The sequence below is a fragment of the Pundamilia nyererei genome, unplaced genomic scaffold, assembly GCF_000239375.1.
Source record: "Pundamilia nyererei isolate P.nyererei 1_Seehausen unplaced genomic scaffold, PunNye1.0 scaffold00030, whole genome shotgun sequence".
Taxonomy (NCBI): Eukaryota; Metazoa; Chordata; class Actinopteri; order Cichliformes; family Cichlidae; genus Pundamilia; species Pundamilia nyererei.
The window spans coordinates 3,256,742-3,269,394 of record NW_005187431.1 but is presented as its reverse complement, the minus strand read 5'-3'; the positions used below and the strand labels follow the sequence as shown (position 1 = coordinate 3,269,394).

The 12,653-nt window shown below is 40.4% G+C and overlaps 1 protein-coding gene across 2 annotated transcripts in view; it reads left to right on the top strand.

Moving 5' to 3' along the window:
- The window catches only part of csmd2 (CUB and Sushi multiple domains 2), a 262,154-nt gene that overhangs the window by 41,544 nt on the left and 207,957 nt on the right, over nucleotides 1-12,653 (top strand). For both annotated transcript variants that reach the window (XM_005728850.1, XM_013909751.1), the window contains one exon: nucleotides 6,415-6,527. In XM_005728850.1, coding sequence (XP_005728907.1) covers nucleotides 6,415-6,527 — 113 coding nt within the window. The remainder of the gene's footprint in view (nucleotides 1-6,414; nucleotides 6,528-12,653) is intronic.

The following is a 12,653-nucleotide window of genomic DNA, read 5'->3' as shown; positions in this document are numbered from 1 at the left end:
TATATGTGTGTGTGTGTGTGCGTGAGTGTGTTTTGCAGTGGTAGGGCACTAGTTCAAAGCACTGCTTTTTAGTGTGATAGGCAGTCAGTGGAGAGTTAGAGCTTACAGAGCACAGGAGAGCATCAGCCCTTGGCCTTGACCACTGACAAGATATAGCTGCACAGGGTCTCGTATAGAAAGAATACGCACACACATACACACACACACACTTTCACAAACACGTGTAGAAATACACACCTATTTCTTTTCTCTGCACTTCAACTCCCTCCCTCCCTCCTTCCCTCCTTCCCATGTCTCTCTCTTACCACCCATCATTTATTGGCTAATGTCTCCCCTCTACTCAGCCATCAAAATCTTGCTGCTGTATCTATTTTTTCCTTCTTTTTTTATCTTCCCTCTTCCCTCCTTCTGGGAGAAAATAAGCTGCATCAGCATTGTAGTTACATTCCACCCTGCAAACACACAGACACATATATATACACACACATACACACGCATTCACAAAGTGCATAGGATTAAAGGATGAATGACCTGATTTAGTCCCTGTCGGTTTACAGCTGTGAATATGCATTAATTTTTCTTTTAGAGGACACACACACACATGCCCGCTCAAAAAAATTTGAATGATTAAAAACAGCATGCGTGTGTGCTCACACGTCTCCCTAATTGTGACTCCTGTATTAGCCGTGGAGTTTCTACCTCATCCTCAGCCCATCTCATGGCTGTTGAGGTGTCTGCATCCGCCCCTCTCGCCTTCCATGCCAGCCTGCGTTCTGCCCGTCTTCCTCAGCGGGCCTTTCTTTCATCGCAGCGTCTCCAGTCCTCCTCAATGCAGCCATCTTTCTTACACATTTACCCTGTCTACCATCCTCCATCTGTCTGTCTCTCCTGCTCTCGCTCCCGTGGGTAGTGGTGGGATAATTGGAAGCAGAGGTTCTTCATTGAGATGATGCTGAGGCCAGTCAGGTGGAAAGCCCTCTTAATAGACCTCTGCTCTTTTCCATGCCTACACACACACACACACGCACACACACACATATGCACGCACACACGAGAGCTTATGTAAACACTTACACACACAGCATATATTCTTCTGTTTGGATGCAGCCATGCACGGACACGCCTATTATTCTCCACGGGAGGACCTAATTTCTGATATTACTCAGCATTCCATATAATAGAAGCAGCCAATGATTTCCCATAACAGCGTCGTTTTTCTTAACTTTTGTGTGTGTCTCTCTCTCCTCCCGTGTCCCTCACTCTCCTTCATCCTCCCTCCGTCACTTTACCACTCACTTGAGATACCTGTGCTGCAAATCCATTCTTTTGTATCGCTCGGTTGCAATCATATCTCGCATCTTTTCCTTGATAACAGGCAATCCCCCAGCTGTTTCCCCCCGCCCACAATAGCAGCTGCATTCCTCAGATTGCCACAGCCCATATCACACTGCAAAATTTAATCTACCTCTGCTTGTGAAGTCAGCTTCTTTGTGCTTCCCAACTGTATCCATTTTCTTTTCCCTTAGCTTGGAAATATGATTCAGGGACATTTCTGCCTTATGCAAGAGGCCAGTTTGCTCCCCTCTCTAGCTGCTCCATGATACCCTCTGTCAAACCCCCTTTTCACGGCAGTGCCCTGCCTGCTGAACCAAGATGGCTGCCTTCCAAGTCAATTTGCGGTCAGCGAAGGAGCCATTTGCATGAACATGTGTCCCATCATTTAGCTGATATCCCCCTATGTGTGTCGCACAGAGAGGAGTGAAATCACACATTTAATAAAGTCCTCTCCACCTTTTTTTGGTCCAACACATCCCTCCAGTTCTGGTGTTTTACAATTTTCCCACCTCTGGTGTGGTACTTAAGGATTAGTTGAAACACAGAGGCCTCTCTTAATGTTAAGAGATAAAAGTGAGGGAATGTAATAGATTGTAAAGAGTGGGATACACAGGCAGTGAGTTAGGGAGAGAGAGAGAGAGAGAGAGAGGATGTTTTAAATTGAAGGGAAACTTCAAGGATGAGCTAAAAGTTAGGTGGGCAACATATTCTGTTATTAGAATCTGTAAATCAGGGATGTAAAACGTATACACACACACACGCGCGTGCATGCACACAGTCATTACTGTATGCAGATTAATCAGTCTGTGGTAACTGGCCACAAATGAACAATGGACACAATGGACACCTGGATTTTTAATTTTTAATTAGCATGCATATGTGGGCATCTCTGTTGTGTGGATGGTAAACACTGATTGAATAGCGCAACCTGCAAAAGTGCTGCTGGAAGCAGGCCATAATAAGACAAGGCTCACTTATCTAAACTATTTTCACTTAGGTGCACTATAGTCAAACAATGATTGATACTTTGCATCTAGATGCAAGGGGAACCTGTGTGTGCTCAGTTTGAGATGTCCGCTCAAACAGACCTCGGAGTGGGAGCTTCTAAAAGCATTTCTGTTCACTTCATTTGCGAGATTTACAAAAAGCTCAACTTTCCGTCCCTCAATGTCGAGTATATTGTCAAGCAGTAGGCGCATGGCAGACTTGTGAGTGAGAACAGAAGGTGCAAAAGCCGAGCCAGAAAGTCCAGTAGCAGATTGAAGTGCATAGTTGTGAGTTAAATAAAATAAATCAATTTAAAAAAAACAGAAGCGAGGATTGTTTCACAGATCTACAAGAATTACCATCTACAGCAACTCACATGCCGGGCCATTCAGAGCAGCTTGTATGGGCACAGATGGAGAGGGAAATGGTGTAAAAGAGTCATAGAGTTGAAGAATAAGAAAGGTTAAATGTCCAAAGGAAGTAGCAACAGAAGTACATAAGTTTTGATAGATTTGGGTTTTTTTTCACATGGTTCAATCTTCACCTTACATGGATATGATGGCGAAAAAATGTCATTTACATTGACATTTTCCTATCTGACACTATTACATTTGTATATTTTGAATGCAAACTGTGGCCTTTTAATTTGTGTTGGTAACAAACAAACAAAATACCCCTGGAAGTAGTTTTTGATAAACCAAAAAAGAAAAAAGAAAGTATAAAATACAGTTTTACCTTCTTTCCACCAGGGGGCACTGAACCATACACACGTTGTGCAAGCACATCAGGAAGCAAATATCGGCCAGTGAAACTATTTAGTTTAAATTTTGGGGTGGGAAGGGAGGGGAGGGGACAACAACAACAACAACAACCACAAAAATAGATTTGGAGTTGGGGAAGTCTGGATTATAACTAAATAAATTACTGAGGTCAGTAGGTTTATATTTTATTATTTGTATATAATGGCTACCTAGCTTGTATCTTATGATACAGAAAGCAGTAAATGCAATGTGTGCATGCTCCCAACAGAGTTTTGGGTTTGCTGGCTACAAGGTTATGTTTTTTTTTTCGTTATTTCGCTAATTGGCTACAGCTAGTAACTGAAGTGAGCTTTTGCTATATTCTCTGTCAAGATGATCCCACACTGCTTCAGTAATGTTCAGGTCGGGGTTGTGTTTCTCTCCAGGTATGCTTTTACTGCACAGCGTGTTTGTCTTTGTAGATTATATTGCATTGTAAATCTAATTCTGATTATAGTTATCTGCTTTCATAATGTCATCAGTTTTAATAAGATCCCCCAAACCAGCAAAAGATGAAAAGAAAAACAGAGTTTTTTCATATTTCATATGCATATCCTGTTCATTTGCTGTAGATGTTTTTTTGTCTTCTGTCTTCACTTGTCCAGTTTCCTCAAATGTCTATGCCTGCCCTACCATAAGTTTTTGGCCCATGTCAAGGAGATCAAATTATGTCTTTTTTCTGATAGGCTGCCAGTAACAAAATTAAGATACAAAGTTAGTTTTTGGTTCCTACTAGTGGTGGTGGTGTAATGGTGTGGGAAATATTTTGTCTTAGCACATTCTGGATCTATTAGTCATTAGGTTTAAACAGAAGTTTAAAGTTTGTCAGCCCTTTGGGTCCCCCAAATGGCATGGGGCTCCAAGCAGTTGACTGCCTTGCCTGGTGTCATGCAATGAATGATTTAAGCGACTTTCAATGGTTATTGGTGCCAGATGGGCTAATCTGACTATTTCAGAGAGTGGTGATCTATTTTCCTGCATATGGTTTACAGAGAAACGTCTAAAAAAGAGAAAATACTCAGTAGGTAGTATTCCTCAGGGCGAAAATGTCTCATTGATACCAGATGTCAGAAGAGAATGACCAGACTAATATGAGCTGATAATAAGACAATAGTAACTCAAATAAGCACTCGTTGCAACCAAGGTATGCAGAAGAGTATCTCCAGATGCACAGCGAATCCAACCTTGAAAGAAATGGGCTATAGCAGCAAAAAACCACACTGGGTGCCAAAAAAGAACAGGGACAGTTCATACAGGCTGGTCAAAATTGGACAAGAGAAGACTGGCAAAATGTTGCCTTGTCTGATGAGTCTCAGTTTCTGCTGAGACATTCAGATGGTAGGATCAGAAAACAACTGAAACATGGATCCATGCTGTCTTCTGTCAGCAGTTCATACTCCTGATTTTCTCTTGATTTTAACTGAGTGGCTTTTATTGTTGGATCATTCCTGTCTTATATCACCAATTCAGGCTAGTGTTGTTGTTGTCTTGTAGGGATTTAGGGATATTTTCTTCACAGACCTCTTAGTACCAACTGAGCATTGGTATTGATTTAAATGCAACAGCCTTCCTGTGTTGTTGCTGACTGTGTCCATTCCTGTATGACAACAGTGTAGCCACCTTTGATGACTGCTTCTAGCAGGATAACGTGTCATGTCAGGATCATATATCATATCACCTCAAACTGGTCTCTTGAACATGACAATGAGTTCACGTAATTCAAATGGCCTCCACAGTCACCAGATCTCAGTACATCTTTGGAATTTGGCAGAAAGGGAGATTTGAGTCATAGATCTGTGGTCACCAAATATGCAGCAATAGTGTGATGCTATCATGTCAGTATGGACCTAAATCTTTCCAGAATCTTGCTCAATCTCTGCCATGAAGAAATAAGGCAGTTCTGAAGCCAAAAGGGGGTCCAGTCCAGCACAAGCGAGATGTTCCTTAACACTCAAAAGCTCATCTTTTTTAGCACTTCACTTTATCAATGCTAGAGAAAGTTTGGTTTAGTTTTTGAGAGTTTGTTTGTAAAGGCACTGTTCTGTATCAGTTCAGAGATAGGAAAACACCTGAATTATGTTAGAATTGGCCCACTTGGAAATAGAATTTGGTTGTTATTACAGAAAACTCTCCGTTCCAGGCTAAATGTAGGCATATTGAAATAATCTTAAATATGCTTGTGCGTTGTACCACATGTTACATAAACAGATCCACCAACAGAGGTGACAATGTTATTCCAATACCCTTTTTTTCTGGTTGACTATGTAAGAACTCTTCCTAAATGTGCATTCATGTGCCTTGCCAATGTTTTGCCACTGCCTTCGGTGTGGCCCGTCATGGTCCGGGGGTGTGTGTGCGTCATGTGCACCTGGGCCACTTGGCCACAACATCAAATATCATGAATGCATAAGTAATATGTGTTGTGGTATGCATTATGCGATCTCATCTATTCTCGGAGAGAGAATATTGTTTGGTATTATGTGCATTATTCACGGCGTGTGACACGGACAAATCCGAGGCAACCACCAATCTGCAAAAGAGGTTTCAGAGTTCTAGTGTGTATAAATCTGGATCACAATAATTAACAAATCATTTATTGATTGTCGTGTTATTTGGCATTTTATCATATTCTGTGTTTTCATACTCGCAGCAGTGAGCATATGTTTATTTCTTATTTATTAAATTGGGAGTCCTGCGAAGGAGGAGGACAGTTTCCAAGGTTAAGAGGGCTAAAGATATATTTATATTTACAAGTAAAACTCATTAAATATTCACATTAAAATGAAAATATTAAAAAATAAATAGATAGTTAGAAGCAGGTTTGCTTCACCAAGCTGGTGGGGAAAGTGGAAAAAGCTTTAAAGAGTCACCAGCGCCTTTACCAGACACATGGCCATGTAATATATGTAATAATCTGCAAACTACTGGCTTGGTTATTAGAAATGATTGTTGAATCAGTTTGACAGTATGTTTGCTATCTGTTTGCTGGCTGCTGTGTTTCTAATTTACTGTGAATACATGATTGCACTTACTGTGTCTTTGCTGATGGAAAGAAATTAGTTAACTGTCTTGTTGAGGTCTTGGCATTTTAATAATTTGCTGATGATTCAGAGCCTCGTTATACAAAAGTGATCCTTGAATGCCTGAGGTAACAGCTGGCTTAATAGAAGCTTGTGTGATGGAAGTGGGCTTCATACCTGACCTTGCAACCAACTGTGCTATTGATTGGATCTTAATTTTTTTTTCTTTTTTTTGTCTCACCGTTAATGTCCTTCTGTCCACTTGTTCTTAGGTTAACTGGCTTCCAGCTGCCTCCACCAATTGTGAGTACGGGCTCCAGGCTCACACTGTGGCTGCTTTCTGACTATGCGGTCAGCGGGCAGGGATTCAAAGCTGCATATGAAGGTAACTCAACTTCCATCTTCATAGAATACCCGCTATTATAGCTTACTTTAATGTCTTTCAATGCGATGTTTCATTTAAACTGAATCTAAAAAAATCTTCAGTTCTAAAAGTCACTTTTAAAATGTATTTTGTGAGTGATTTATGCAGAAAATTTAGAAAATAATGCTATTTTTCAAACACTGTTGATATTGCTGCTATTGAGACAAATTTCTTGATTATTGTAACAAAAGGGCTGAAAATGGGTGAGTCATTGCAGTACAAAATAACCAAAGGGTACTCAACTAATTCAGTCATCTGGTAGTGTAATTTAAAGCCATTCTATCCGACTAGTATGGGTTATCATTTGTCCATTCTCATGCTAGAGCTAGCACTTTTATCATGGTGACATACAGTGTTTTATGATCCATGGCGAGGTGATATTAATGATAGCACGCTTCAGTTCCATGTAGGAGTAGCGGTGAGCCTAGGGAGAGGAAAATACAAGTGAGTGACTAATTAGGCTAATTACCTGACATGGGTTTGTCAGTCTTTTTGAGATATTGTGAATGCAGGGATGTGGCTCATTGGAGCAACATCAGTAGACTCAGAAAGCCCAAGACCACACTGTGTAACTATGTAAAGCCAAATAAAAGAGTCTGTTTGTTAATTCCACTGGGAGGCAATTGGGACATTGCATCTTTCTTTCTCACTAGTGGGTACAAGACTGCCAGTCGTGTCTAGCTTCTGACCTTGGATGATTTAACTGTCTCTTGCTGCAAATAAGTTTGCAAAACTACATTGGCAACTAAAGTAATGCCAAGACTGCAGATGCTTTGTGCTTCGTAGTTTGAACAGTTTCACTGCTAGACCAACTACTTTTGCTTTGTACTGTAAGCAATCGTTTACCCTTATGCACAAACTGTACTGCTGATAGCACATGTCAATAAAGCTGCGTGAATCCACTTGTTAAGTGTTGACACTGGCATTAAACTTGTCCCAGTGCTTGGTCCCCTGTTGTTTCAGTAGTTCTGAGTGCAAAAATGATTGTAGAAATTGTTATTCTATTGATCTACAGTCTTTCATTAGCACATCTCAAAGCTAAGCGTTCAAAAACCTGCACTGTACAATACATTTCCTTTTTTGACCGTGTTCTGGACACCAAATTTTAGATTCTGTGAAAAAGAATCACCGGGCTAATAAGAATTTGTTACTTGAAGAATAACCAAAAACGTAACAATTCCAAATGACCATTTTTTAGGGGGGAAACAGCTTAAACTTGATAAATGTTACCTGTGTAAATTACTCCCTTCAACCTTGTAAATCCTCCATTTTTTGCTCATGACTCGATGCTACATTTGATAATAGGGGGGGAAAAGTTACAGTGATCACTCTACTAAGTTGAGGTAAATTTGCCCCCTTTAAACCTTCAATGGTGCCTCAGTGTTTGCTGTTTTGGGGATCTGAAGGGAAAAAAATGAATGCACATCTTGGGGTGGCTGTGGTACAACAGAGGCTAGCCGATAGCAAACCTGTGGAGCACCAGGGGAAATGAGTGCAACGCCGTAATTACCTGTCTCCCAGCTCACATGACATTGGCAAGACCAATTGCACTGACCCTCTATAGGGAAAAAGAGAGGGGCCCTGTTGAGCTGACATGTGGTGCTGCCCTGCAGGTTAGAGTGAATGTTAATTGGAGAGTAAAAAATACAGGAAATAAAGCATAGCAGCGCTTTATTGTAACTGAATGGATAGGAGACGACCCACAGTTGGCCTGTATTACACAGTATATGCACATCAGAATTTTAGCATCTCTTATCCCTAATTTCTTAGATGTGAAGCCACCACCCTTTTTCTTCCTCCTTTCATGGAGTTGTGTCAATCTGTTCTGCTCTTCCCTGTAAAACCATTTTACCATTTGGCACACATGGAGTGTCTCCTGGTACTGTACAAAGGCTAGAGGTAATGAATCTCCATTCTTAGATCGATTTTATTTAGTTACTTATTAAAATTAACAATGATAAGAATCAGCAAACTCCTAACAGCAGCTTGGTCACTCGTTTATTCCACGGTGACCAAATGAAACACTAAACACGAAACAGACCTGTTTTTTTTTATTAGATTTTGTGTAAAACATTAAGTGAAGAGATGAAGAGATTTTGCATTTTAATTTAATTTCTCCCAGTTATATTTCACAATAGATCTTTTCCACTGCTTTTTAATGTTTGGCAACCTCATACCTGGAAGCTGTGAGAGAAATGTGAAGTTTCAAATGACTTTTCGGCAATTGAACTACCCTGGAAGCCAAGAAACAGCAGGAAGAAGTCATGGAAGCTGACACACTGCTTTGTGCCTCTTCGTTTAAAGTCGGTTTGACCAGAAGCTGCTGGCATAGAGGTATTTCCCTGCTTTGATTTGATTAGCTCACAGTTAGAAATGTGCAGAAATAGACAGCAGGGAACAAGAGCAGGCACTGACCAAAGATTGTACATAATCAGCGATCACACCGTCTCATCTCAGGAACGCACCTGTATCTGCCATTTGCCAGGTGGAAGTTTAAATTATACCTATGAATGAAGTGACATTCATTTTCTTGCCTTTTCAATTTCAGCAATTTCTCACATGAACTCAGCATATCAGATTACCCTTTCCTCAGTTTGTATTCTTTGTCTCCAAAACTGTTGTGCGTTTAAGCAGCTTGTTGCACTCCATTTGAGCCAAATACACATATCAACAAGGAACGCTGCACATGACCAGTCTTTATTCTCTGCACTAACCCTCTGTTATTGCAGTAAAATGCAATGGGCAACCACAAGACTGTATGCATAATGGATTTCTACACAATCTCCTTCTGTTTTCTCATAGCAAGCACATTTTATAACTATATGCCAAGCTCATCTTAAGTGTAGCTACTGTATTTCATGTACCATGTTTATATCATAATCACCCTGTTAAACGACATGTTACCTGCATCCATCTTTCTTTTTGTTTCTTCATCATTTTCTCTCAGTTTTTTTGTTTACTTTCCCTCCATATAAGAGTTCTAGTCCAAGTCGTAGGTGTAATCTTTTCCTCAGGGAAAGCAGATTTGTGAATAATGAACTTACACAAGTAAAGAATGCCAGCTGTTTGTAGGTTGCATTACCCAGAATGCACCTTGGTTGCATCACGCCTCTGCTGTGATTCCAGCTTGTTAAATATGAAAAATGATTTTCACCTTAAACTTACATCTTTTTAGAATTCTATTCAGTGTGGTTTGGATTTACATATGCAAATATAAAAATAAGCAGTAACATGTATGCATTTATATAGCTTTGCTAGCTATTCTATATCCCATATAAGCTGTTTTTTTAGTTGTTGTTGTTTTTATAACTACAGTACAGCTGTGCCATACAGGAATGATATTGCGGTAGAGGATATGCAGGGGGAAAAACAACCAGAGAACCCTTTCTTCTGGAAGAAACATCTTCAATCATGGAAATGAATGATGACAACATTTAGATTATTTTTTTTAATCAAGAAAAAAGATAATTGAAATTAACTGTGCTTCCATTTGCCAAATCTTAAAGGCAAGTACAGGGAGCTGCTGTCTTATAAGCTGCTGTGCTTGATTATATATGACTCCACTGCTTAGCTGAAGATGGTAGCTTGGCTTTGTTACTAGCAGTGTTTGTATTTGATTGCTGTAGGAGGGGATCAGTGACTCTCTCCCTCTATATATATATATATATATATATATATATGTGGACATCACTGTGTCTGTGTGTTTTGGTTTCACCCACTAGATCTCTTCCCATTTTCTCGAATGAGATAAACCTTTTTTGTTTCTTTCTTCCTTTTTTTGCTCAGCCTGATTGGCTTTCCTCAGCACCTCAGTACTCAACCCCCTTTTTTTATTAGCACTGTGCTTACCAGCCACCATTTTGGTGTGAGCCCCTCTCGTCTATATTAGATATCTCTTCTTTTTCAGCCCACACTGCAATAAGCCTAAGTGCTGCACAGTCCAGCTCCCCAACACACTGCGTAATGGCCGAGACCACTCTGGAATCTCTCCCCTCCGGTCGCCATAGCAACCACCAGACTCTTTTTTTTTTTTCCCCTCCCCAACGTCTTATTCCTCTCTTTCTGTTCTCCATATCTTTCTAAAGTCTTTATTCCTTTTTAATCTGTAGCAATAGAGACGGAGGCAAAGAACATTAGAAACACTTCTTGAAATATGAACTTCCATCGCTCAGCGTCTTGCTGCAGTCCTTGCAAACCACCATTGCCTGTTTTCCTCCTGCTTCTGCTGCACCTTGAATCTCATCCTTGATGCTTTCCATATTCTGTAGCATGTTCCCTAATGTTATCACTCGCTCGCCCTCCCCATCTTTTTAATATGAAAGTACTGTGATGATTATCCAGTCATGTGCTGCCAAGTTTGTCTTCAGTCTGTGTCTTGTTGCATAGTCAATGTGCCTCCCAACTGGGTCACTGAAAGAAAAAAAGCAACCCACAGCCAGCCCTGCTGCACGACTCAGGCAGTCTGACTCTTTAGTCTGCTTCCTCAGCAAGTCACTGCAGGTGTCTGAAATTAGGGGGGGAAAGAGACGTATATAACATTTTATGAGTGCAAACTTTATTAACCAGCCTCACCTTTATCCATATCGCCACTATTACTTAATTCCATACTGTTTTACATTCGAATAGTGCGTCAGTTTGTTGTGTTTTAACGAGGGAGACTTAACAAAAATCTAAATGTGTTGAAATGATTTGCTATAATGTCATCACAGGCAGTCACATTTCTTTTGAAAGTGAGTAAAAGAGCAGCGGAGGGAGTCACTCCAGCTAAGCGGCTTTTCTCCCGCACTCATCAGAGCTGATCTACAATACTGTCTCTATGTGGCACTCTGCCCCGCCACCCCACCCTTTCTCCCTCTGTCTTCTCTATTATTTTGAGTGGGAAGAAGGTAGGGGTGACTAGATGAGCATGATGAGAGAGCAGTGAAGCACGAGTGAGTTTTAGTGCCTAATTGAAAAATGACGCTCGTCCTCTTAAGTCTCGATATTGGCCAAATGGAAGTGTGATGACAGAGGCAAAAGAAGAGAGTGTAGACTGGGATCAAATCCTGCAAATCCTAATGTTCCATTTTCTCTCCACAGGGAGTAATACACATTGGAGCGAGGGGTATATTATCACCCTGTTTGTGTGTTTGTGAGGGCTTGAGGAGGTTTTACAACATGCTGAAAGAGATGCTTTTCTTGGATGCTGTTGCCACTTGCTTTGGTAAAATTTCTTTTGTTTAGAGAAATGTAGTAAAATTCTGTAAAGTTTAGCTGCCATCTTTTTTCTACAAATGTTTATACCTTTCTCACAGTGTTTCCTTGCTCTTTTTAAGCATTCTGTTTTGGCAAAAAATTATGTTTTAGTCCACATTGTGAGCATTAGTTGAATATTGGAACAGCTACAACTCACAGGGGTGAAGCACACAGTTAGGTTAACGTTATTATTATTTTACATGCATTACTTTTGCTAGGGAGGTTTTTTTACTTAGCTTTGACAAACATGCCAAAAATAGAAAACAGTACCATGCAACTGTTACAGAGACACAGATTACCTCAATTAAGTACAGTATTCATGTAAAACACACACACACAAACCCCAAAAACTGGGTGTGCAATATTTGACTCTTGTCTGGCTCCATGTAAAACTGGAAAAGGGAGTGGTCACTTTAAATGTCAGCATGGTCTCAAACTGCCAGTGGCTGCATTAGGCACGGTTTTGAAATTCGCTGGAAATTGCATTTGGATTCAAAAGTTATTCAGATGAATGTCATTTGTAATGAAGCAAATGGGTTTTGAATACATCTCTGACAAACTCTGATATCTTACCCCAGCCACTGCTGACTGTAGTTATTTCCAGTCTTGCTACCCACCTATCTTTCTTGAGCGCTTGCTGGACTGGACAGGTTGTGAATGCACTTTTGTCTCTGTGAGTGTGTGTGTGTTTGTGTGTGAGAGCTTGGACACACATGCACTACACATTTTCCTCTGCTGTGAAAACAAGCATGCTGCTGCCTCTGTATTTGCATGGTAAACAGTTTCTCTATCATTACTCTTTTTCTCTCTTTTATAGAATTACAAATTACAGTAGTAGTAGTAGCAGTGGTA